At 40.0% G+C, this 22,185-nt stretch overlaps 1 protein-coding gene across 2 annotated transcripts in view; it reads left to right on the top strand.

Moving 5' to 3' along the window:
* LOC130835676 (ATP-binding cassette sub-family C member 4-like) overlaps nucleotides 1–4,009 on the top strand; it is a 175,740-nt gene extending 171,731 nt beyond the window's left edge. For both annotated transcript variants that reach the window (XM_057707374.1, XM_057707373.1), the window contains one exon: nucleotides 3,932–4,009. In XM_057707374.1, coding sequence (XP_057563357.1) covers nucleotides 3,932–3,952 — 21 coding nt within the window. In that variant the 3' untranslated portion in view covers nucleotides 3,953–4,009. The remainder of the gene's footprint in view (nucleotides 1–3,931) is intronic.
* Nucleotides 4,010–22,185: the final 18,176 nt, after the last annotated feature.

Here is a 22,185-nt window from a genome sequence, read left to right as displayed (position 1 = left end):
TAACAAAAAAACAACCCAATTGAAAAATGGGCAGAAGCCCTAAATAGAGATTTCTCCAAAGAAGACATACAGATGGCCAACAGGCACATGAAAAGATGCTCAACATTGCTAATTATTAGGGAAATGCAGTTCAGAACTATAATGAGGTACCACCTCACACCAGTCAGAATGGCCATCAGTAAAATGTCTACAAATAATAAACACTGGAGAGGGTGTGGAGAAAAGGGAACCCAATTACACTGTTGGCAGGACTGCAAATTGGTGCAGCCACTATGCAAAACAATATGGAGGTTCCTCAAAACAACTAAACATACAGTTGCTGTATGATCCAGCAGTCCCACTCCTGGGCATATACCCAGTCAAAATTATAATTCAAAAAGATACATGCACCCCAATGTTCATAGCAGCACTATTCACAATAGCCAAGACCTGGTAAGCAACCTTAAATACCCATTGACAGATGAATGGACAAAGAAGATGTATGTGTCTGTGTGTGTATGTAAACACACACACACACACACACCCACACAATAGAATATTACTCAGCCATGAAAAAGAATGAAAAATGCCATTTGCAGCAACATGGACAGACTTAAGAGATTATCATACTGTGTGAAGTAGAGAAAGACAGATATTTTATCACTTATATGTGGAATCTAAAAAAAGATGCAAATGAACTTATTTACAAAACAGAAATAGACTCACAGACATAGAAAGTAAACTTAAGGTTACCAAAGGGGAAAGAAGGGGGAGGGATAAATTAGAAGTTTGGGATTATCAGATACACACTTTTACATATAAAATAGATAAAGACCTTTTGTATAGCACTGGGAACTATAAGCAGTATTTTGTAATAACCTATAGTGGAAAAGAATCTGAAAAGGCATATTTGTATATATATGTGTGTAACTGAATCACTTTGCTGTACACTTGAAACTAAAACATTGTAAACCAACTATACTTCAATTAAATAATTGATTAATCAATTAATTGGAGGATTACTGGGATTGAAGTAGGGCCGTGTAGCTCAGTGAGAATGAATGGAGAGTCTTGAACCATAATTCTACATGTATTGAACCACTTACTGCTGGCCTTTATCCATACAGGGGAGTTTTTATTGCTCTGTTGCTTTTAGTAAGATCTAATTCCATGATGGTGGCTTTGTTTATAAGCTGGAGTTTAAATACTAAACTTAATTTCAACCTACTTTGGAGGAACTATAATGAACCAAACCCATGAGAAGGAGGGGAAGATGGCCAAGAAACCCAACACTCACTTCACTGTCTTAGGTTCTGCTTGCCCTGAATTTGAACTTTTTTGGCATTGTCTCTTTTAATCTTCACAACCATTGTGAGCTGGCACTGTTAGCCCTCAAATACAGAAGCTGAGGCAGACGGGCCTAAGTGGCTTCTTAAAGTCACAGGGTAGAAAGTGTTAGTAAGCTTTTAATTATCTTTTTGCCACCTGGGTTACCATATACTCAATGAATTAAACGTGTCTCAGCTTCAACTTTGGGCTTTTGTAAAGGTAAAATCAAACAATTCACCAAAGGGCCTCCCAGGTGTTTTGTTTTTATCACACAAGCCGGCTGATGCTGCTGCTTCCCGTGGACTCAGGGGCCACGTCTCCGAGCAGCATCATCATCACACCCAGCATTCAGCTCAGTGCAACCGTCAGTTAATTTTCAACCTGCAGTTTGTAGCCATCACTTAGTTCCTGTGAGGTAGGCAGTTGTCTTATTTCATAAATGAGGCAGCAGGTGCAGAGAGAGCTTAAGTGATTTTTCCAGGGTCAGCAAGTGGTCCCAGGAGAGAGAGGTGAGACTGGGCCTCTCCATCCCAGGCTCAGCCCATCCTGGAGGACTCTGGTAACAAGCATTCAGTCATCTCAACTCCTTTCATACCCCGCCTTGTGAAAAAGATGCCTTCTCTCACTTGTGCTGTCAGCCAGAGTGTGGTCTACACCATAGCAACAGATGAGGAAAAGAAAGGTCAAATCAAGGATTTTACATACAGGAAGCTTGTTTTCATTATTTAGTTTCAAGTATTTCAGACCATGAAGCAAAGACCATTTTGACTGAAAGTTGCTAATAATAATATTTTTTAAAATAAAAAAAAATTACATTGAGAAGGGCTATGGGAGGACTGTCAAGTAGTAGAAGGCGAATTGTATTTCTTTTGGCTATTCATAGTTTCACCGAGAGAGTGCATAAATATATAACCACACAAGTATGGCCAGGTTTAAAAAAAAAGACAGAAAGAGGGAGGGACTTCCTAGGTGGCGCAGTGGTTAAGAATCTGCCTGCCAATGCAGGGAACATGCGTTCGAGCCCTGCTCCAGGAAGATCCCACGTGCCATGGTACAACTATTGAACCTGCGCTCTAGAGCCCGTGAGCCACAGCTATTGAGCCCGTGTGCCACAACTACTGAAGCCAAAGTGCCTGGAGCCCATGCTCCGCAACAAAAGAAGCCAACACAATGAGGAGCCCAAGCACCACAATGAAGAGTAGCCCCCTGCTCACTGCAACTGGAGAAAGCCCACAATGAAGCAATGAAGACCCAATGCAGCCAATAAACAAATAAGTTTATTTAAAAAAAAAATGGAAGAGGGAGATGATATGCAGTTAGTTCCCCCAAAGGTGTTATTTTTAAATCCTTACCTTATAATGGAAATAGTCTCAGATTTCACCCAGTGGAGTCCAACTATGCTTATAGAGTTTCTTATTTTTCTCCTTAAGTGACATTTTAATATACAGCATTTCATATTCAGTGCTGTTTTGGGAGTAGCAGGTATGCAAGCAATAAGAGAAAAAGAAAGTACACTTAATATGAAGGTAGGTGTCTTATCACTTTTCTATTTCATGTATGAAGTCCATTATCTCTGGTGATAACTTTGTTGACAGCACCCACAAATGCATCTGGAGTCAGGTTTTATAAAATAGATCTGTAATCATATGTCTAAGTGACCCATCTTGTGACATGAGTCAGCCTCACATAGATAGTACATTTTCTGTTTTAAAGACTCAAAACTTTTCACATTCTTCTTTGGGGAAGAAATTACCTTTGAAGTCTTTTTTCACCCAAACACATTTAGACATAAGAGCTCACAAGTCTTGACGTTATTTCATTTTGTTCTTTGCATCCATCAAGGAACCAAGATACGATACAGCTATTAAGACTGATGATTGTGGAACACAGAATTGATAGCATTCACTTCCTTTATGTTCTGATTATGCATTTATCAGAAAACCTGTATCTCTTCCAGTTCAGCTAGAAATTGGTAGAATTCAAGAACTCAGGGGCTTGCAAAGAACTGTCCTATTATTTGATATCATCTTTCATTTTAGAGAAGTTGCTTGGTTGAGTCATTGTTAAAGCTTTTGATTCTCTTTTCATTCTTTGATCCTCTATCCACAGATCACGTTTCTATACGCCCTACAACTGCTTTGCCGCACAAATGAAACACCAGGATATTTTATACATGTACATCAACTTTGAATGCTTGTCAATCAGGGATTACAACATGATATTAACATCCAAATCTATTGTGTTCCTTCATGTGTGAATATAAGAAACCCTCATGCAGATGCCAGATTTCCTAGCTTCTCTGTCACCCTGTTTTTAATTTATCTCCAGGTTTTGAGTCAGTAAAATGATTTTGCTTTTGAATTTAATGTAGTGATAAAGCATATCTGTGAATCAGAATGATCAGAACTCTATCTACTGGTTGTTTGGCATTAAGCCCAGTCCTACTGGTGGTTGTAATGGGGCTACTTCCTACATAGACTAAATACATCCCTGGTATTTACCTTTGTGCCTTCAGTAGTGTGATTGCTTCACATGAAGATATGGACATAGAAATGCATTGCCTTGGAAAGGAGGACTTTAAAACTTTTAAACATTTTTTTTTTGTCTTTTTTTTCCCCCTCAGGTGCGCAGCAAAAGGAAATAACCAGATATTACTCACAATGGGCACATGGTTATGGATGCTTCCAATGGACAGCCCTCAGTGTTAATTGTCAAGTCAGCACTGTGATTCTACTGTGATGTCAAGTGTATTCCAAAGGCGTTTTTCCAATAGTTTTTACACGGCATAAAGTATATTGTACTTTCTTTTATACCAGCAGCAAGTATTGAAACATACAAGATGTTAGTTTATTTGGATTTCGTTTTTCCAACTTCACCCAAGATTTCAAGCTCTAACAAAATGATTTATTATTTTTATATATATGTTATACTACTTTTTTTTCTTATCCAAATCAGAGGTGCTGGCCACCAGAAAAGCTGTCTACCAGGTTTTGTGGCTTCACAGACTCCAGAGGCAAAACTCCTCATTTTCTAAGATGTAAAGTAAAGTTGTCAAGATGTTTTTTACTGTTCTTCAAATTACATATTACTTTCCAATTTTATCAGCAGTTCTATTCACTTGAAGACTGTGTGAAGTTACCATTTATTATACCACTTTCTTTAATAGAACTAGGATCCATTATTCCACCCAAATACCTCTGGTTAGAATAGTACAGAGAAAACTAATATGAAAACAAAAAATATAGTTTAGTTTATGTGACACAGGAGACAGATGTATCCCCCCGAAAAAAAATTAAAAGACACATGGTTATAATACAGAAGGATAATATTTAATTATATGTGCTAAAAGAGAAGGAGGAGAAAATATGCTTCTCAAACTAGGAATCCTTCTAGGGGATTTGATAATGAAGGACACATGTGTGATCATTGATTGTCATTTAGATGGAGGATTTTATTGTATTTATTTTTTGTTGTGATAAAATGTACATAACATAAAATTTGCCATTATAACCATTTTATACATACAATTCAGTGGCATTAACAACATTTACGGTGTCATGCAGCCATCACCACCTAGTTCATTTTTGGCAATTATTTTAGATTATTCAGTTTGTTATTTCTACAGTCATTTTTTGTAAGTTTCATTTCTTATAGGAATTAATCTATTTCCTGTGAGTTTTGAGCTTAGTTGGCATAAAATTACTCTCAATATCTTATATGTTTAACATCTACAGCATCTATAATTGTTCTTTTTTGCTTTTTAATTTTCTTTGAGCCTTCTCCCTTTTTTCTTGAATAATCTTGCTTGACTTTTTCCTATTAATTTTCAAAGAATCAGTTTTTTTGATGAGTGATCCTTTCTGGGTTTTTGTTTTCTAGTTCATCATATTATTCTTTATTTCCTTCAACTTTTCTTCATTTTGAGATTTTTTTTTCTCTAAATTCTTTAATTGGAAGCAGATTAATTTTTACTTAATTTGTTTTCCTACTATAAGTACATAAAGTCTACTTTTTTTTCCCCTAAGGCCCACTTTAGCTGCAACCTATAAGCTTTGGTACTTAGCACTGATCAATAACCATAGTATTATGTATTTTCTATTTCTAATTTGATTCATTAATTCTATATTTTACCCATGAGTATTCGTAAGTGTACTGTCCTCTGAACTCCAGAATATTAATGGATATTTTTTCTATTAGATTGAACCATGTGAAACTGCTAACATTCAATTTCTTTTTTTAACCTATAAAAATGGCACTTCCATATGGTTCAACATAATAGTTTTCTTTTGTTATTAATACACAACTTAATTTTATTTTCATCAGAGAATATTTGATTGAAGATTTTAAACCAAAGGTAACCACATTCACTCACAAAGTCCTTGTTTCTACCCTTTTGTATACTATTTGGGGATTTTAAAATGTTTTAAAATGTTCCAAGTATGTGTATGACCAGTAATTTTCAAATAAAAATCCCAAGTACTGGAATGTTTCTTGATATGCATTGTAGGTTGGCTCTCTGGCATACAGACTAAGATGGATTTTAGTGTTGCTTAGTTTTATTTTAGGGGCGCCCTTGGGATCAACACTTGTGGAATCAAGAGGGAAGAAGCAGGAGAGGACAGAAGGAAAAAAAAAAATCAAGAAGGAAAAACACTGGCCAGGTGACCTTAGCTGACTGCATGGGGGCTCTGGAGTGAAGATGGCCCTTCAGGGTTGTCCTGACACATCCACTGGATAAGTGTCTGAATCTCTGAATCTCAGCTTCCTTGTCTGGAAAATGAATATAATATAATTCCTGCCATTGAACAGTTGCTTTGGTTGGTATGATAGATGGTCCAAGATCATCCAAAGACACAGGGTGGAGTCATTGATCTTGGTGATTCTTAATCACCAGGAGAGGAGAGCAAGATAGGTATGAATGAAGGAGGTTTGTAGACGATAGAATGTGTATTTGAGGAGGTTCTCATCTGATGGCCTAAACCAAACTCTTCTTCCTTCACATATAGATAAAATGAGACAATTTTCTTAAATTTACCAAGTCTCACTTTGTGGCCCAGCATGTGGTCAATCCTGGAGAATGTTCCATGTGTTCATGAGAAGAATGTGTATTCTGCTGCTTTTGGATAGAATGCTCTATAAATATCAGTTAAGTCCTTTTGGTCTGTGTCATTTGAGGCCTGTGTTTCCTTATTGATTTTCTGTCTGCATGATCTATCCATTGATGAAAGTGGGGTGTTAAATTCCCCCTCTATTATTGTGTTACTGTTGATTTCTCCCTTTATGGCTGTTAGTATTTGCCTTATGTATTGAGGTGCTCCTATGCTGGGTGCATATATGTTTATAATTGTTATATCTTCTTCTTAGACTGATCCCTTGATCATTATGTAGTGTCCTTCTTAGTCTCTTGTAACAGTCTTCATGTTAAAGTCTATTTTGTCTGATATGAGTATTGCTACTCCAGGTTTCTTTAGATCTGCATTTGCATGAAATACCTTTTTCCATACACACACTTTCAGTCTGTATGTGTCCCTAGGTCACAAACAATAAATGCTGGAGAGGGTATGGAGAGAAGGGAACCCGCCTACACTATTGGTGGGATTGTACATTGATGCAGCCACTATGGAGAATGGTATGGAGGTTCCTTAAGAAACTAAAAATAGAGCTACCATATGATCCTGCAATCCCACTCCTGGGCATATGCCTAGAGAAAAACATGTTCTGAAAGTACACATGCACCCCAATGTTGAATGCAGCACTGTTTACAATAGCCAAGACATGGAAACAACCTGAATGTCCATTGACAGGTGAATGGATAAAGAAGATGTGGTACATATATACAATGGAATACTATGCAGCCATAAAAAAGAATGAATTAATGCCATTTGCAGCAACATGGATGGACCTGGATATGATCATATTAAATGAAGTCAGACAGAGAAAGACAAATATCATATAATATCACATATATGGAATCTAAAATAAATGATACAAATGAACTTATTTACCAAACAGAAACAGACTCACAGACTTAGAGACCAAGCTTATATTACCAGGGGGAAAGGTTGGGGGAAGGGATAGTTAGGGAGTTTGGGATTGATATGTACACACTGCTGTATTTAAAATTAACCAATAAGGACATGCTGTATAGCACAGGGAACTGTGCTCAATATTCTGTAACAACCTAATTGGGAAAAGAATTTGAAAAAGAATAGATACATGTATATGTATACTGAATCACTTTGTTGTACACCTGAAACTAACACAACATTGTTCGTCAACTACACTCCAATATAAAATAAAAAGTTTAAAAATAAAAGGAAAAAAAGGAATACACAATGGGAAAAGGTTAGTCTTTTCAATAAATGTATAAATTCTGAAGATCTAAGGTATAGTATGGTGACTAGAGTTGATAATACTGTATTGTATAATTAAAATTTGATAACAGAGTAGATCTTAAATGTTCTTACCAAAAAGAAAGTAATTATGTGAGGCAATGGATGTGATGGATGTGTTAATTAACTTGATTGTGAGAATCCTTTCACAGTGTATGCATATAACGAATCATCATATTATACACTTCAAATATATTACAATTTTATTTGTCAACAACACATCAATAGAACTGAAAAAAAAAAAAATGAAACAAGCACATGGGGAGGAGTACAGGCTCTGAAGTCAGCCTTACAGGGACAAATACTGGCTCCTCTGGGCACTCCCAGCTGGGTTTGGATGCAAGTTCCAATACCTGCTAATCATGAGCTCTAAAGGTTGGGAAGCCCACTGTGCTTCAGTTTCTTTGTAATGTTGAGATGGGAATAGTACATTTCTCAGAGGGCTGTTGCAAAGATTAAATATGACAGTGAGACTCACAGGATGGTCTGTGGGCTAGAGCCAGTCCATGAACTGTTTGTAACCAGGTCAGAAATAAGTACAGGAATGTCAAGAAAGCCAGAAACAGGTATCCATCTGATATTGCTGTGACATCCAAACCCAGGATGGGTGGAATCTTGAACAGGCCACAGACCAGTCTGAGTGCTGTACTTGCAGGGGGAGGCATATATGGTTGAGCTGCACACTAGCCATGCACGGTGGGATCACTGATTAGTTTGCAATAGGCTGAAAATATAAAATTAAATAAAACTGACTTTTAATCCCAGACAAGTGAGAAACATTGCTTTTGAACAATGCTGGATATGTGATTAGCTGTCAATCAGCACTACCCTCTTTATTAATTTTGTTTAAAATTAGACCACATAGGCTTTCAAAATGTCCTACGATACATTATCAATATTTTAAATAGCATTAAAGAGTTAGAAATAAAGTCCTGTTCAAATTTAGAGGTGTTTTGTTTTGTTTTCAAGTCTAAAAACAATACTGTGCATATATTTACAGCAGTTCTATTCTTGAATCAACAGCATGGTTCTGATGTTGAAGAAGCTACCTGGAAACACAGCAGGTCATTTTAAAACCCTTCAGAGTTTTTTTAAACACAAGGTTTTGTGTGTAAGCTGTTAAGTTTCCTTTAAAAACAGAATATGAATTAACTGAACTTTTGCTTTTCAAACCTAATGTTCTAAGGAAAATAACCTCATTGATTTTTCAAAAACTAAAACAGCAATGTGTGTTAAAAGGCTGGGGGAAATATATATTTATTTGAATTTAGAAAACTGAAAAATAACAAATAGAAGGAATAACATGCCCCAGTCCTTCGAGACCTCCATCTATACGCCAGGCCCATCTGACTTGCCTTGGGGGCCAAATTGGGATTGTGTGATTTTTTAAGAAGAACCAAGATTACGAGTTAGATACACTAAGAATGTTTCACAGAAAGCTTACATTGGACAATTCTGACTAAATTCACTCTTTTACTCAGCAACCATGCTTATAAAACAAGCCAGCTCACAATTATCCATCCCAATTGATGGAAGCTTTGGGTAGTCCAAAACATTGATCCAAAAGCTAATCATATTTAATTTTGGAGGACATTACCTGAAAAGCAATTTTACAATTAAATTTTGCAGACTCCCTGACAAAAAATGAGTCTCTGAGACAGAATTAATATCACGTTAGAAGTGTTGTAAGAAAGTCAACAGAAGGTTGAGGATTTTTAAACCTTACATTTTATAACAATGAACTTTTTAAAAATCCATGAGTTTACACTGATTCTGATAAGATATAAGATAGGAGGAAAGAAAAGCTCTTTTCTGGGTTAGAATAACAACCCGCAAATGTACACGGGTGAGTCAAAAATTATCCGCACTCTGGTTATATTAAAACTTCTATAAATTCTACAGCCAGAGTGCGGGTAAGTTTTGACTCATCCTTGTAGAAAGATTGACAGAAAAGTACCATGTGGCAGCCATCATTGTCATAAATAATTCAGACAAAATTCATCACTGGCTGATAAATGAATATGGAGTGAATGTTTTGGAGGTTAGGGGAGACAGGGTATTTCCATAGACTCAAAGTATCTTCCCAGATTAATTCTTTAGGGAAGAATTGTATTTTGAAAGTGGAAAAGTCTGGCAGACACCAGGCAAGCAAGTGACCAGAGTTAACTTTACCAATAACAGACCTACTGACACCCTTGCCTTTTGATGTGTGAGGTACTGACAACAATATCATTTCTATGGTGTTCTTGCCCCCCTCCATGCGCCCACCAATGAAGAAAAATGTGTAGCCTAAATCAAATCAACAGATAACCCAAACTGAGGACATTCTGCAAAATAATGAGCCTGTACTCCTTACAAATCTCAACGACAAAGGTTGAGACAGGTTTTAGTTCATCAGACAAGTTTTAGTTTTGTGAGTGTCTTTTACACAGTTCCCTGCAGCCTGCAGGGCTCCAGTCTAGCTTGCGGTGAAGGCACGGAAATATGCACAGCCTCACCAGGGAGCTTGTGGAGTGGAGGTATTTACTGCTAACAAAATTAATTTTCATAGGGCCTTAGGAGATTTTTTAAAGGATGTAACAATGCCAAATGCAGACTCACCTGTGATCCAAATTCCCAGGACTGTTGCATTCACTCCACTGCTGCTGGAGGGAGGCGCCCCTGTGGCGTCCCCCTGTGTTCTGAGCGGAGGTTCTGCCAGTAGCAGAGCTTCAGTAAGGAGTGGATGCCTAGGGCCTCCACAGGAAGTTGAAACACAAACTGCTGCTCAACAGAAGCACTATAGACTCCCCCAAACTATGTGTTCTGGTGTAAGTTCATTTTCTTCAGAAGGCTCTTCTTGCCAGTGATATACAGATATTTCTATCTGGAATTACACCAGTCAAGTTTATTCTGGTATGCCTTTGCTTGATGTGAAAATAGACCAACTCCTTTTCACTAGTTTTCTTAAACACCTAGTTTAACGGATCTGACTCTGCCACTAGTGGACTCTGTCGACGACAAACTGGCCCTCGCCATTGGCACTTGCCATCTGCCTCTGCAAGGATTAAATCATGTGCTGCTGCAACTACTGATTTTCAACACCCCTTGAAAGGAGTTCAGCATGGAGAGCAGAAATGAGGCACTCTGTGCTCTGGGAAAAACTGGCAGAACGGGTCTTTACATAGTTAGATATTTTCAGGAGCCAACTTTATGAGCCTAATTTTTGTATCTCCTCATATGTAGAGAAGGACTAAAATCCTTCATGGTGACGACTGCTCCTCATGACTGGCAGAAACCTTCACAAGACTAGCAGAAACCTTCTGTAAAAATATGTGCTTGATTGCATGTACTCCCCCTTCACCAAAACCACATACATACCGACTTCCCCCATCTCTTTAGCAGTTTCTCAGAGCTATCTGAGATGCTGTCTTCCAGGCTCTAGTCCTCATTTTGCCCCCAATAAAAGTTGACTCAGAACTCTCATGTTGTACATTTTTTTAAGTCGATAACTTTATAAGAAAGCATCATTGTTGCTTTGATGCTACTTGTATTTGTAGTAACCAAGCCACACAGAAGCACACAGGAGATGGTTAATGATTCTAGAATTCTTTTCCTCCAAGTAGGAAACCAATTTCAAGAAAGTTCACCTTGGCAATTTGAGATAATGCTGAGAAGTGGGGATGTCTGATTTCACCTAACAGGTTAACATCTCTGATTACTTTAAAGTTCTACTGAAATGTGCAGATTTCTTTTATGAAATATTTCCAGCTTTTCTTCCTTTTTGTTTTATAGCAAATACAGTGAAAACAGAGGACACAGTGTTCTCCAATTCACAAGGATTAAAACAGACAACACTTACTGTTGGCAAGGATCCAGTGAACTAAGCACTTTCAAACATGCTGTCCTCCCCTCCCAACCCTGGAAAACGGGCCCTCCCAGGCCCAGGACTACTCACCCCTGTCACATTCCCTGGTGCTATCGCCCTTGGGAGGCTGGACTCAGGCAACAGGCCCATGCAGGTCCTTGAAGTGGGCTGGGGCCATTTGGGCTGGCCATTCCGAGATCCTGGGTACCCCAAATCTTCTAGATCAATGCTCGTGGATCTTTAAGGTGCAAATAATACACCTTGTTCAAATGCAGACTCTAGTTAACATGCTGTGTGTCACAGGGCAGGGCTGAGAGCCTGTATTTCTAACCAGCGTCCAGGTGATGCTGATGATGCTGGTCTGTGGACCTCACTTTGCCAAGCGAGCGCCTGGAGGAGTGGGCTCTGGATAGCCAATGTCCCCTTGGCTCTCAGAGGCTTCGCCCTATGGGGACCAGCGGGGTCAGCGGAGGATGAGACTGGAGTCCCCTAAAGTGTGAGGCTCAGGGCAGACGCCTCTTGCCCGTCTAAGGTCAGTCTGGTCCCTTTTCCCACATACCCGATGCATCAATGGGCTTTGTTCCCACACTGTGGACCCTGGTCCTCCCCTACCAGCTCTGCCACCACAGCCCGTTGATCTCTCACCCACTCTCCCCAAGTCAGGCTTCTCTTGGCTCCTTTCTCTGCAATGTTCCCACTCCCTCCTCTGCTCTTCTCTTATATGACGAAACAAATGTAAAAAATAAGCTTTCAAAAACATTGAAAATTAATGCTGATGAAATGTTGTTTTCTTGGGATGTAAGCAGACAGTAACCACAATCAGAGATGCAGCCTCTCCAGTGCGTAGCTATTTCTGTGAACAGAATCCTACTGCTCTCCCAGTACCTGAAACCAGGATTTCTACACATAAATGCTCGCTGGATTAGAGCTGACTGGACTTTTCTCCTGTATTTTGTTAGCCATTATTGACAAGGCTAAGAAAGCTGTTCTCTCGCCAACAAATAGGCAGCTAAAACTAACCCCTGCACTTTTGTATTACAAATGGGAACCACCTCTCCAACTCCTCGCCTGTTACTGTGATGAAGCTTAATCCTTTGACTTGTGCACTGGTTTCAAGTTCTTTTCTTCTTCCCAAGGCTGTTTTTCACTATTTGCCTGAGTTATTTGAACAGGTGGCTTCGTATCACCAATTCTAACGTGAGGCCTTTGTCTGCTTTGAGACTGCACAGGGAGGCATTTAAGGGAGAACTGTTTCTTGCTAATCTATTCATACCTGTTCTGATAACCACTAGTGTGGAACTAAAATCATTCCAGAGAGATCCTCCCGTAAGTGGACACGTGCTCAGCTAAGCAGAGGCCCTGCAGAAGGTGAGGAAGCATGAATCCACATTTTCCTCTTTTCTGGTTCATGTGACAAGCAGCCCAGGGACTGAGTCCTGTGGCTTGCGGCTGGGTGCCCTCCTGGCTCTGTTTGGAAGCGAGCAGACATTACAGATCCTTGAGGGGACAGTTTGGAGGATCCTCACTTAATTCTGTCGGTGGCCGGGTGCAGGTGGATACACGAGGCCTTCGGGGGGCCCCAGGAGACCACCTCCGCCACCTTGAGCCGGATTCCTTCCTCCTGGGCGCTTGCGGCGGGAGCATCACCCACAGGCCGGGAGCTGCGCTTGGCAGGCGATCACAGGCGCCCGGGCTGCTCCGCGCGCAACCTGCCCTGCATCACAGGTGCCCGCCCTCCTCCGGGCCACCCGGGAGCCTGCCTGCTGCCTGGAACTTGATCACAGGCCGGGCCAACGGGCCGGGGGCAGGGAGGGGCGCGCACGGGCCACAGGAGACACCAGTCCTCGGCACGTTCCCACGGGATGTCCCGGGCTGAGCGAGGGCTTCTCCCGACTGGATGTCCCGTCAAGGTGTCCTCCTGCCTTGGGAAGGAGGCGTGGGGAAGGGGGGTGAGTCCTTAAGGCTCTCAGGCGAAAGGGAGGCCGGTGCTTAGCGGCCCCAGGAGAGGCTGTGTAGACGCTGCAGTCAAGGCCATGCGGTAGTCACCGAGTATGTACTCCTAACCTGGAGAACGCTGAGGAGGGGCTTTTCTAGAACGTTTTTTGGGGGAGTCCGCACTTAGTTCCGGGGTCGCAAGGACAGAAAGAATGGAGTGCGGGTGGAACAGGCAAGGCCGGCTTGGATACGGTTTAAAGGGATCCGATCCTGCCCACAAAGGTGCCTGTGATGCTGCACAGGGAGTTCTCATCTGGCCGCCACTCCTCACCTGCACGCTGTAGGTGGGCTCCCAAGCTGCCTTACCTCGTGTTACCTGCAGGCACTCAGGGCGCCGTGTGTGTACATGTGTGTATGTGTGTACAAGCACACACACACACTTACAGGTAATCTTTTTCTTTTCCCTCCTCTACCTTTACTGGATAGTTTAAAATCACATGTCTATTTTCTAGGACTTCAGTTACTTTTTCCATCTGACTTTTAAAAACTGATTACAGCAAATGAAACAGTTGCCTAAGTGATATAGTATACAAAAATAACATCTTGATTTCTGTGAAAATGCATTTCTCCGCATTTCCTAAATAGCTCCAAATTATGCTAACACTGAGCATAGATGTTTACTCTGGGTTTTAGATTTAGTCTTTGAAAAAATGTAAGAGGCTTTGGGCATGGCAAGGAAGGAGGAGTGCCTAGCACTCTTCATCTTTATCGATGTCCCTATTACTACCATGACCTTCCAGTCCCCTGTCATCTCTATGGGAAGGAGACAGAGGTAAATTGGCAGCTGGTGTGTGAACGTGGGGTTCCCTTCCAGTGGGTAAAGGCCACAAAGACCTATTGGGAGGCAATCCCTGGATGCATATGCTCAGCCAGTGTTACCTGTGGACAAGAACAAGTGGAATGTGGAGAAAACATGTGACGCTCTTTTTCAAATTTATATGAGAGATAGGATTCATAAAAATATAATTTTAGGGACTTCCTTGGTGGTGCAGTAGTTAAGAATCCGCCTGCCAGTGCAGGGAACACAGGTTCAAGCCCTGGTCCGGGAAGATGCCACATGCCATGGAGCAACCAAGCCCATGTGCCACAACTGAGCTGGTGCTCTAGAGCCCATGAGCCACAACAAGAGAAGCCACTGCAATAATAAGCCTGTGCACGGCAATGAAGAGTAGCCCCTGCTAACCACAACTAGAGAAAGCCCGTGCACAGTAATGAAGACCTAAGGCAGCCAAGAATGAATGAATGAATGAATGAATGAATAAATAAATAAATAAATAAATAAAATAAGAAATCTTAAAAAAAATAATAATTTTAAGTGTTGCTGAATCCAAAAGCTCAAAAGGCTTTTGCCCAATCAACATAGCACAGCAGTACAGCTGTAATTGTGCTGTAGGAGACTGTGGTTTCCTCCTTCCAGCCCTCCCCCAGGGAGTCACAGATGCTACAAGGGTCTTGGATTGGCCAAAGCCACGGATTCACAAACCTGGCTGCTCAGTAAAATCACCTGGGGAGCTTCTCTGATGCCCAGCCATCCCTTTACCAATTGAATCGGGATCTCTAGAGGGAGGAGTGATGCTAATGAGCAGTGGGGGTTGAGAACCCCTGGTTCATTAGGGGACTCTCATCCCCTGGCCACAGTGATTGTGTCAGAGATGAGCAGTGGCCTGAGGCCTAAACCAATCAGCATATGATGAGGTGAGTGGCAGGGAGGGCATATGGGAAACCAGAAAGAATAACAGCAGAAACACACAAGTGTGAAATGCACGGTCTGTAAGAAACAGTAATACACTCTGAACCCAGAAACACAGAGTGTACCTTATGGAAGGTGGTAGATGATGAGGCTGGAAGACAGATTTAAGAGTGTATTATTAAGAGTTCTAACTGGCACCGCATATAAATTTATCTTACAGGGAGAAAACAAAAAATAATAATTTTAAGTCTAAAATTTATATGATTAGTTTTGGGCTTTAAGAAGTTAATTTTGGTGTCACCATGGAGAAGGGATCTAAATGGAGAGAGATGAGGGCCAGATACTGATTAGGAGGTGGATGTAGTGATCTGGGGAAGAAATTCTGTAGGGCTAGGGAGTTCCAAGACATTCTAGAAACTTAGAGGACTTCCATGTCACTTGGACAAAAGTGACCTTAGTATACAATTAATCTTATCTTCTTCATGGTGGCTGATAATGTATTCTAAGTAGGAGAGACAGAAGGAGAGTGGGAAAGTTGCCAAACTTTTTATAAAACCACAGAACCATGAAAAATTATAGCACATTGACATTATCAGAGTTCAGTAGAATCTCGGATTAAGTGTATGAAATTATCAAAATTTGATTGATACGCTTGTTTAAAAGTGGATTTACTGAAGTATACTTTATATAAAGTAAAATTCACCAATTTTAAATGTGCAGCTTGAAGAGTTTTGAAATATATATAGTCATGTCACCAACACCATAATCAATAGGTGTAACATGTCCATCACTTCCAGAATTCCCTTATGTTCCTAAGAAGTCAGTCCCCTTCTTGCACCTCCAGCCCTTGGATAGCACTGATAAGGCTTCTAGCCCTGTAGTGTGCCTTTTCTACTATATAATGCAAATGGAATCATGCATTTCGTAGCCTTTTGAATTTGGCTTCTTTCACTTAGCAAAGTGCTGTTGCAGTGCATCCATGTTATTGCATTTATCAGTAGCTGGTTCTTTCTTATGGCCGTGTGATATTCCACTGTATGGATGCATCACAATTTGTTTTTCCATTCACTAGTTGATGGATTTGGGGTTGTGTAGTCAGCTGAAGATACATATGTATCCTAAAGAACCTGAGAAAATTACCTAATGTGGCAAAAGATGTGATTAAGTTAAGGGTCTCCAGAGGGGAATTCATCCTGTATTATCTGGATGGATCCTAAGTGTGATCACATGTGTCCATGTAAGAGAGGCTGAGAGGTTAGAGATAGACAGGTGCAGGAGAGGTGACATGATGGTGGAGCAGAGAGAGATGCAGCCAGGAGCCAAGGAAAGCCAACAGCCACCAGGAGCTGAAGAGAAGAGTTCTCTGCTAGAGCCTCCAGAGGGAGTGTGGTCCTGCCCGCACCCTGATTTCGGACGTCGGCCTCCAGAACTGTGAGAGAATACATTTCTTTTGTGTTAAGAGATAAATGAGAATTTCGTCTTCCTCACATCCTCACCAACTTTTGATATTGTCAGTCTTTTTAATTCTAGCTATTCTAATGAATGTGTAGTGGTATCTCATTTGTTTTGTTTGTTTTGCTTTTATGCTAATAACATTTTTATTTTTAATTTTATCTATTTATTTGAAAATAACAGAAAATTAGATATAGCCAGCAGAATAACAGGCTTATTTTTGTTGTTGTTTTTGTCTTATTTGTTTGTTTTTAACTTTTTATTTTATATTGGAGTATAGTTGATTAATAATGTGTTAGTTTCAGATGTACATCAAAGTGATTCAGTTACACATATACATGTATCTATTCTTTTTCAAATTCTTTTCCCATTTAGGTTGTTACATAATATTGAGCAGAGTTCCCTGTGCTATACAGTAGGCCCTTGTTGGTTATCCATTTTAAATACAGCTGTGTGTACATGTCAACCCCAAACTCTCTATTATCCCTCCCCCCAACCCTTCCCCCTTGGTAACTGTAAGTTTGTTGTCTAAGTCTGTGAGTCTGTTTCTTTCTTTCTTTCTTTCTTTTAATAGGAATTTCAGGCCTGTGGTCTTTACTTACTTACTTATTTATTGGCTGCATTGGGTCTTTGCTGTGCGAGGGCTTTCTCTAGTTGCAGAGAGCGTGGGATACTCTTCGTTGCCATGCACGGGCTTCTCAGTGAGGTGGTTTTTCTTGTTGCAGAGCATGAGCTCTAGGTGTGTAGGCTTCAGTAGTTGTGGCACACAGGCTCAATAGTTGCTCAATGACACGTGGGATCTTCCCAGACCAGGGATCGAACCCATGTCCCCTGCTTTGGCAGGCAGATTCTTAACCACTGCACCACCAGGGAAGTCCCCTGTGAATCTATTTTGTAAATAAGTTCATTTGTATCATTTTTTTTTTTTTTTTAGATTCCACTTATAAGGGATATCATAGATATTTCTCTTTCCCTGTCTGACTTACTTCACTCAGTATGACAGTCTCTAGGTCCATCCATGTTGTTGCAAATGGCATTATTTCGTTCTTTTTAATGACTAACATTCCATTGTGTGGTGGTATTTCATTTGGTTTTAATTTGGGTGTCCTTAATGCCTAGTGATGTTGAACATCTTTGTATCTGTTTACTTGCCACGTAGATTTTCTTTACTGAGAGGCCTTTGCTGGGGAAGTTAGTTCTTGTTGAGGCCTCAGAGACGGAAGCAGGCCTCTGACAGAGCTGTGACCTTGCCTGGACTGCACAGCTGCTTACACACCTAACAATTGCTGCTGGCAAGTCAAACAGCGCTTATGACAGGAAAGGGCCTGGGTCTCAGAATTTCTTGAGCCCTGGGGAACTGGCCAGTCCTCTGGGGTCTGGAACATCTTATGACTCACATGGTGAAAACAACAACATTGTTAAAGTAAATCCAGAGCTGCATTTTTGCACACAAACTGATAATATCAGTTTGCGGCCTCGAATTATAAACAGGAGCCCCCAGAACTCCAAGCTGAAGTCTCATCCATGGAGTGGACCCACTGCCTGGGACCCTTCCCAATTGTGGCTGCAGATGGCTGTCATTTGGGACTTCCCAGCACTGCTTGGATCTAGATGTGGCTGCTTCCCCAGTTCGGTGTTGTATAAAGCTCTTTACTATTCTTCCTTAGTATACTGTCAGCTTTGTTAATTCAATAGACTCTCTCTAAATTCTTGTTTAACTGAGTGTAGAGTGGTTATTTTGCTAGCAAATCCTACAAACCTTGAAACTGAAAGGAAGGCTTCCGGCAAAACAGCCTTTTCAAATATTTTGCTCAATTTTTATTGAATTGTCTTTTTATTATAATTTATAAACTTTAACCTACACTATAATGGGCAATAAATAATTTATACAAATTAGCTATTTTATTGAGAACAAATTACAAACTATATAAAAATAAAGTAAATATCTTTCAGTTTACACTTTGTATTATAAAATATAACGTCAAATAGATTTTCAATGAACTCTATTTTACGTCCCTCCTTTTATCAGGTACTAACATTTGGAACAATGGGGCTGTGTCAGACATCATATCAGGTGCAACATCAAGTCTCTTCATTTACTTTGTTCTTGTTGGAGCACAGAGGGTGTCGTGACAAAGGGGAGAAGAACACAAACTGCATGCTTTGGAATATTTGGGCATCTTTGCAAGGGGCTGCTCCGCAAATCATTAATTATTTCATCTTGGATAGTTCTCTGTCCAGTTTTTGAGGATCTGAGGCTGAAATTATTCATCTTCATTCTGAATTGTTCAACGTTTTGTTTGTTCGGAGCCACAAGATTGGCTTTTTGTTTAAAACTGCCATCTTCCAGATCCATCCAGGAGAGAAGTCAAGTAGACTAAATGTTTTAATATACAGTGATCATTGATATTCTCGCAAATGTGTGCTGAGATTATAGGACTCATAACAGGCTGGTAACTGTTGAGTAGACAGCATGCTGCTTACCTGCCCACAGGCATCATACATGGACGTACCAGGTGTCCTTACTTCCTGGTCTCCCCAGGTGTGTTCTACCAGTGTAAAAGGGGCATTGTCCTCTTTTAATAATAACCTCTTCTAATATTTTTTAATATTGTTCTTACATATGTTTAAAAACTACAATTTAACAACATATATCCTTGCATAGATTTTTGTTGTTGTTGATAAAGAACTCCCTATTAAGATGTTGGATCAGTCTGGGAAACTCTGTACAGAGCAGATTCACATTCACTATTTCACTGAATTTTATTTAAACTCTAGATCAGTTGAATTCACACTTTAGCAGGTAGTAGTCACCTGGGGAAGAGGCTTGTTAACAATGCAGATTCCTGCTGCAACCCGCCTCCCCCCCCCCCCGCCCCCCAAGGAGTTCTGATTCAGTTGGTTGGCGTAGGACCTCCCCATCTTCCCCAAGTAATTCTGAAGAGTTTCTCAGGTTTTAAGAAACAATGCACAAGGCCCTTAATTGCCTCAAACTGGGATTGTTAAATTTCCTGATAGGGCTTTCTTTTGATACAAGTATGGGAACTAGAAAAAAAAAATTATAGTCTAATAACAAGCAGGGAAAAATGTATAATCCAAAGATGCTGTAACAACAATAAATCTAACTTTTTAAAAAAAATAGTGTGTTCTACACATCAGCATTACATATGAAGTACAAACCCTCAGGTCCAGTTAGAACCCTGCCAGCCTAGAGTTAGAAGATCTGATTCCATGCCCTCATCTTACACAAATGGCCTGTGTGGCCTTATGTAAATCATATTACCTCCTCAGATCCAAAAAAAGGAACAGCTCCAGGACACACCCTCTCCTCACCCCCGAGTAGATTGGGTCCTCTGGGGCTGTGTGAATTGGCTATATTTAAGCTGGTTGGAGGACAGAACATTGAGATTTGGAGTATTACTACATCTTCTCTGAAATCTAATGAGTACCAAATACATCTATTCTTTATGACATGTGCAGAAGTAAAATCCTATAGCTCCAGGGATGAGGGTGGGGGTGGGTAAAAGGAACACTACTGTTGTAAAGTATGTATATATAGTATGTAGTATGTATGTGTGTGTATGTATACATGAGGGTGGGTCAAAAATTATCCACACTCCAGTTATTAAAACTTCTGTTGGCCACCTTGTCTTATCTGTGCTTTCTGTTCAAGGCTACAGTCTCCACAGTCACTGCTGTGCAGGTGTGAACATGTTGCATCAGTCCATTTGTAACTGCGGTGTTAGCAAAAATGAATGCCCCACTTGTGATTTGCACGAAAGAAGAGCAGCGTGTACTGATTCGTGTTTTGTGGTCTGAGGGTGTACCTGGTGCCATAATTTATTGAAGACTTTGTGTGCAGTATGCAGAAAGTGTTTTGTTGCAAAGAAGGTCACCTATAGTCCTGATCTTGCTCCATTGGACCTTCACCTGTTTGGTCCCCTGAAAGCAGCCCTACAAGGATGAAGATTCACTTCTGATGAAGTGAAGACAGCAGTGCATTCATGGCTCGCAGCCCAGCCTAAAACATTTTTTAATGAGGGAATGTGAAAGCTTGTTGACAGATGGGCAAATTGTATTGAAAAGCAAGGAGAATATGTCAAAAAATGATGTATTTGTCTTCTCTAAAAGTTAATTAAAATAAATTCTATAGTCAGAGTGCAGATAATTTTTGATTCACCCTTGTGTGTGTGTGTGTGTGTGTGTCCTTTTTTATATCATTTTCCCTTATAGGTTATTATAAAACATTAAGTATAGTTCCCTGTGCTATACACTAGGTCCTTGTTGATTATATATTTTATATATAGTACTGTGTATATGTTAATCCCAAACTCCTAATGTATCCCTCCCCCTGCTTTCCCCTTTGGCTAACTGTAAGTTTATTTTTTATCTCTGTGGATCTATTTCTATTTTGTATACAAGTTCATTTCTATAATTTCTTATTTTAGATTCCACATATAATTGATTATTATATGATATTTGTCTTTCTCTGTCTGGCTTACTATGCTTACTGATAATCTCTAAGCCCATCATGTTGCTGCAAATGGCATTATTTCATTCTTTTCTTATGGCGAGTAATATTCCATTGTATATATATGTACACATCTTCTTTATCCACTCATCTATCGATGGACATTTAGGTTCCTTCCATGTCTTGACTGTTATAAATACTGCTGCTATGAACATTGGGGTGCATGTATCTTTTTGAATTATGTCTTTCTCCAGATATATGCCCAGGAGTTTGATTGCAAGATCATATGGTAGCTCTATTTTTAGTTTTTTGAGGAACCTCCATACTGTTTTCTATAGTGGCTGCACCAGTTTACATTCCCACCAACAGTGTAAGGGAGGTTCTTTTTCACCCCCCTCTCCAGCATTTATTATTTGTAGACTTTTTGATGATGGCCATTCTGACCAATGTGAGGTGATACCTCACTGTAGTTTTTTTTTTTTTGGCACACGGGCTTAGTTGCTCCGCGGCATGTGGGATCTTCCTGGAGCAGGGATCGAACTCATGTCCTCTGCATTGGCAGGCAAATTCCCAACCACTGCACCACCTAGGAAGCCCCTCACTGTAGTTTTGATTTGCAGTTCTCTAATAATTAGTGGTGTTGAGCATCTTTCTGCCTTTTGGCAATCTGTATGTCTTCTTTGGAGAATGTCTACTTAGATTTTCTGCTCATTTTTTGATTGGGTTTTTGTTCTGATATTGGGCTCTATGAGATTTTGTATATTTGGGAGATTAATCTCTTGTTGGTGGCATTGTTTGCAAATATTTTCTTCCATTTGGTAAGTTGTCTTTTCATTTGGTTTATGGTTTCCTTTGCTATGCAAAAGCTTTTAAGTTTAATTAGGTCCCATTTGTTTATTTTTGTTTTTAATTCCATTGTTTACATCTGTAGTTTACTCAGTCCACAGATTCAATACAATCCCTATCAAATTACCAATGGCACTTTTCACAGAACTAGAACAAAAAATTTTTAAATTTGTATGGAAACACA

The sequence above is a fragment of the Hippopotamus amphibius genome, chromosome 14, assembly GCF_030028045.1.
Source record: "Hippopotamus amphibius kiboko isolate mHipAmp2 chromosome 14, mHipAmp2.hap2, whole genome shotgun sequence".
Classification (NCBI taxonomy): domain Eukaryota; kingdom Metazoa; phylum Chordata; class Mammalia; order Artiodactyla; family Hippopotamidae; genus Hippopotamus; species Hippopotamus amphibius.
Note: the sequence above shows the minus strand (reverse complement) of the source record. Positions and strands in the feature narration are given on the sequence as shown.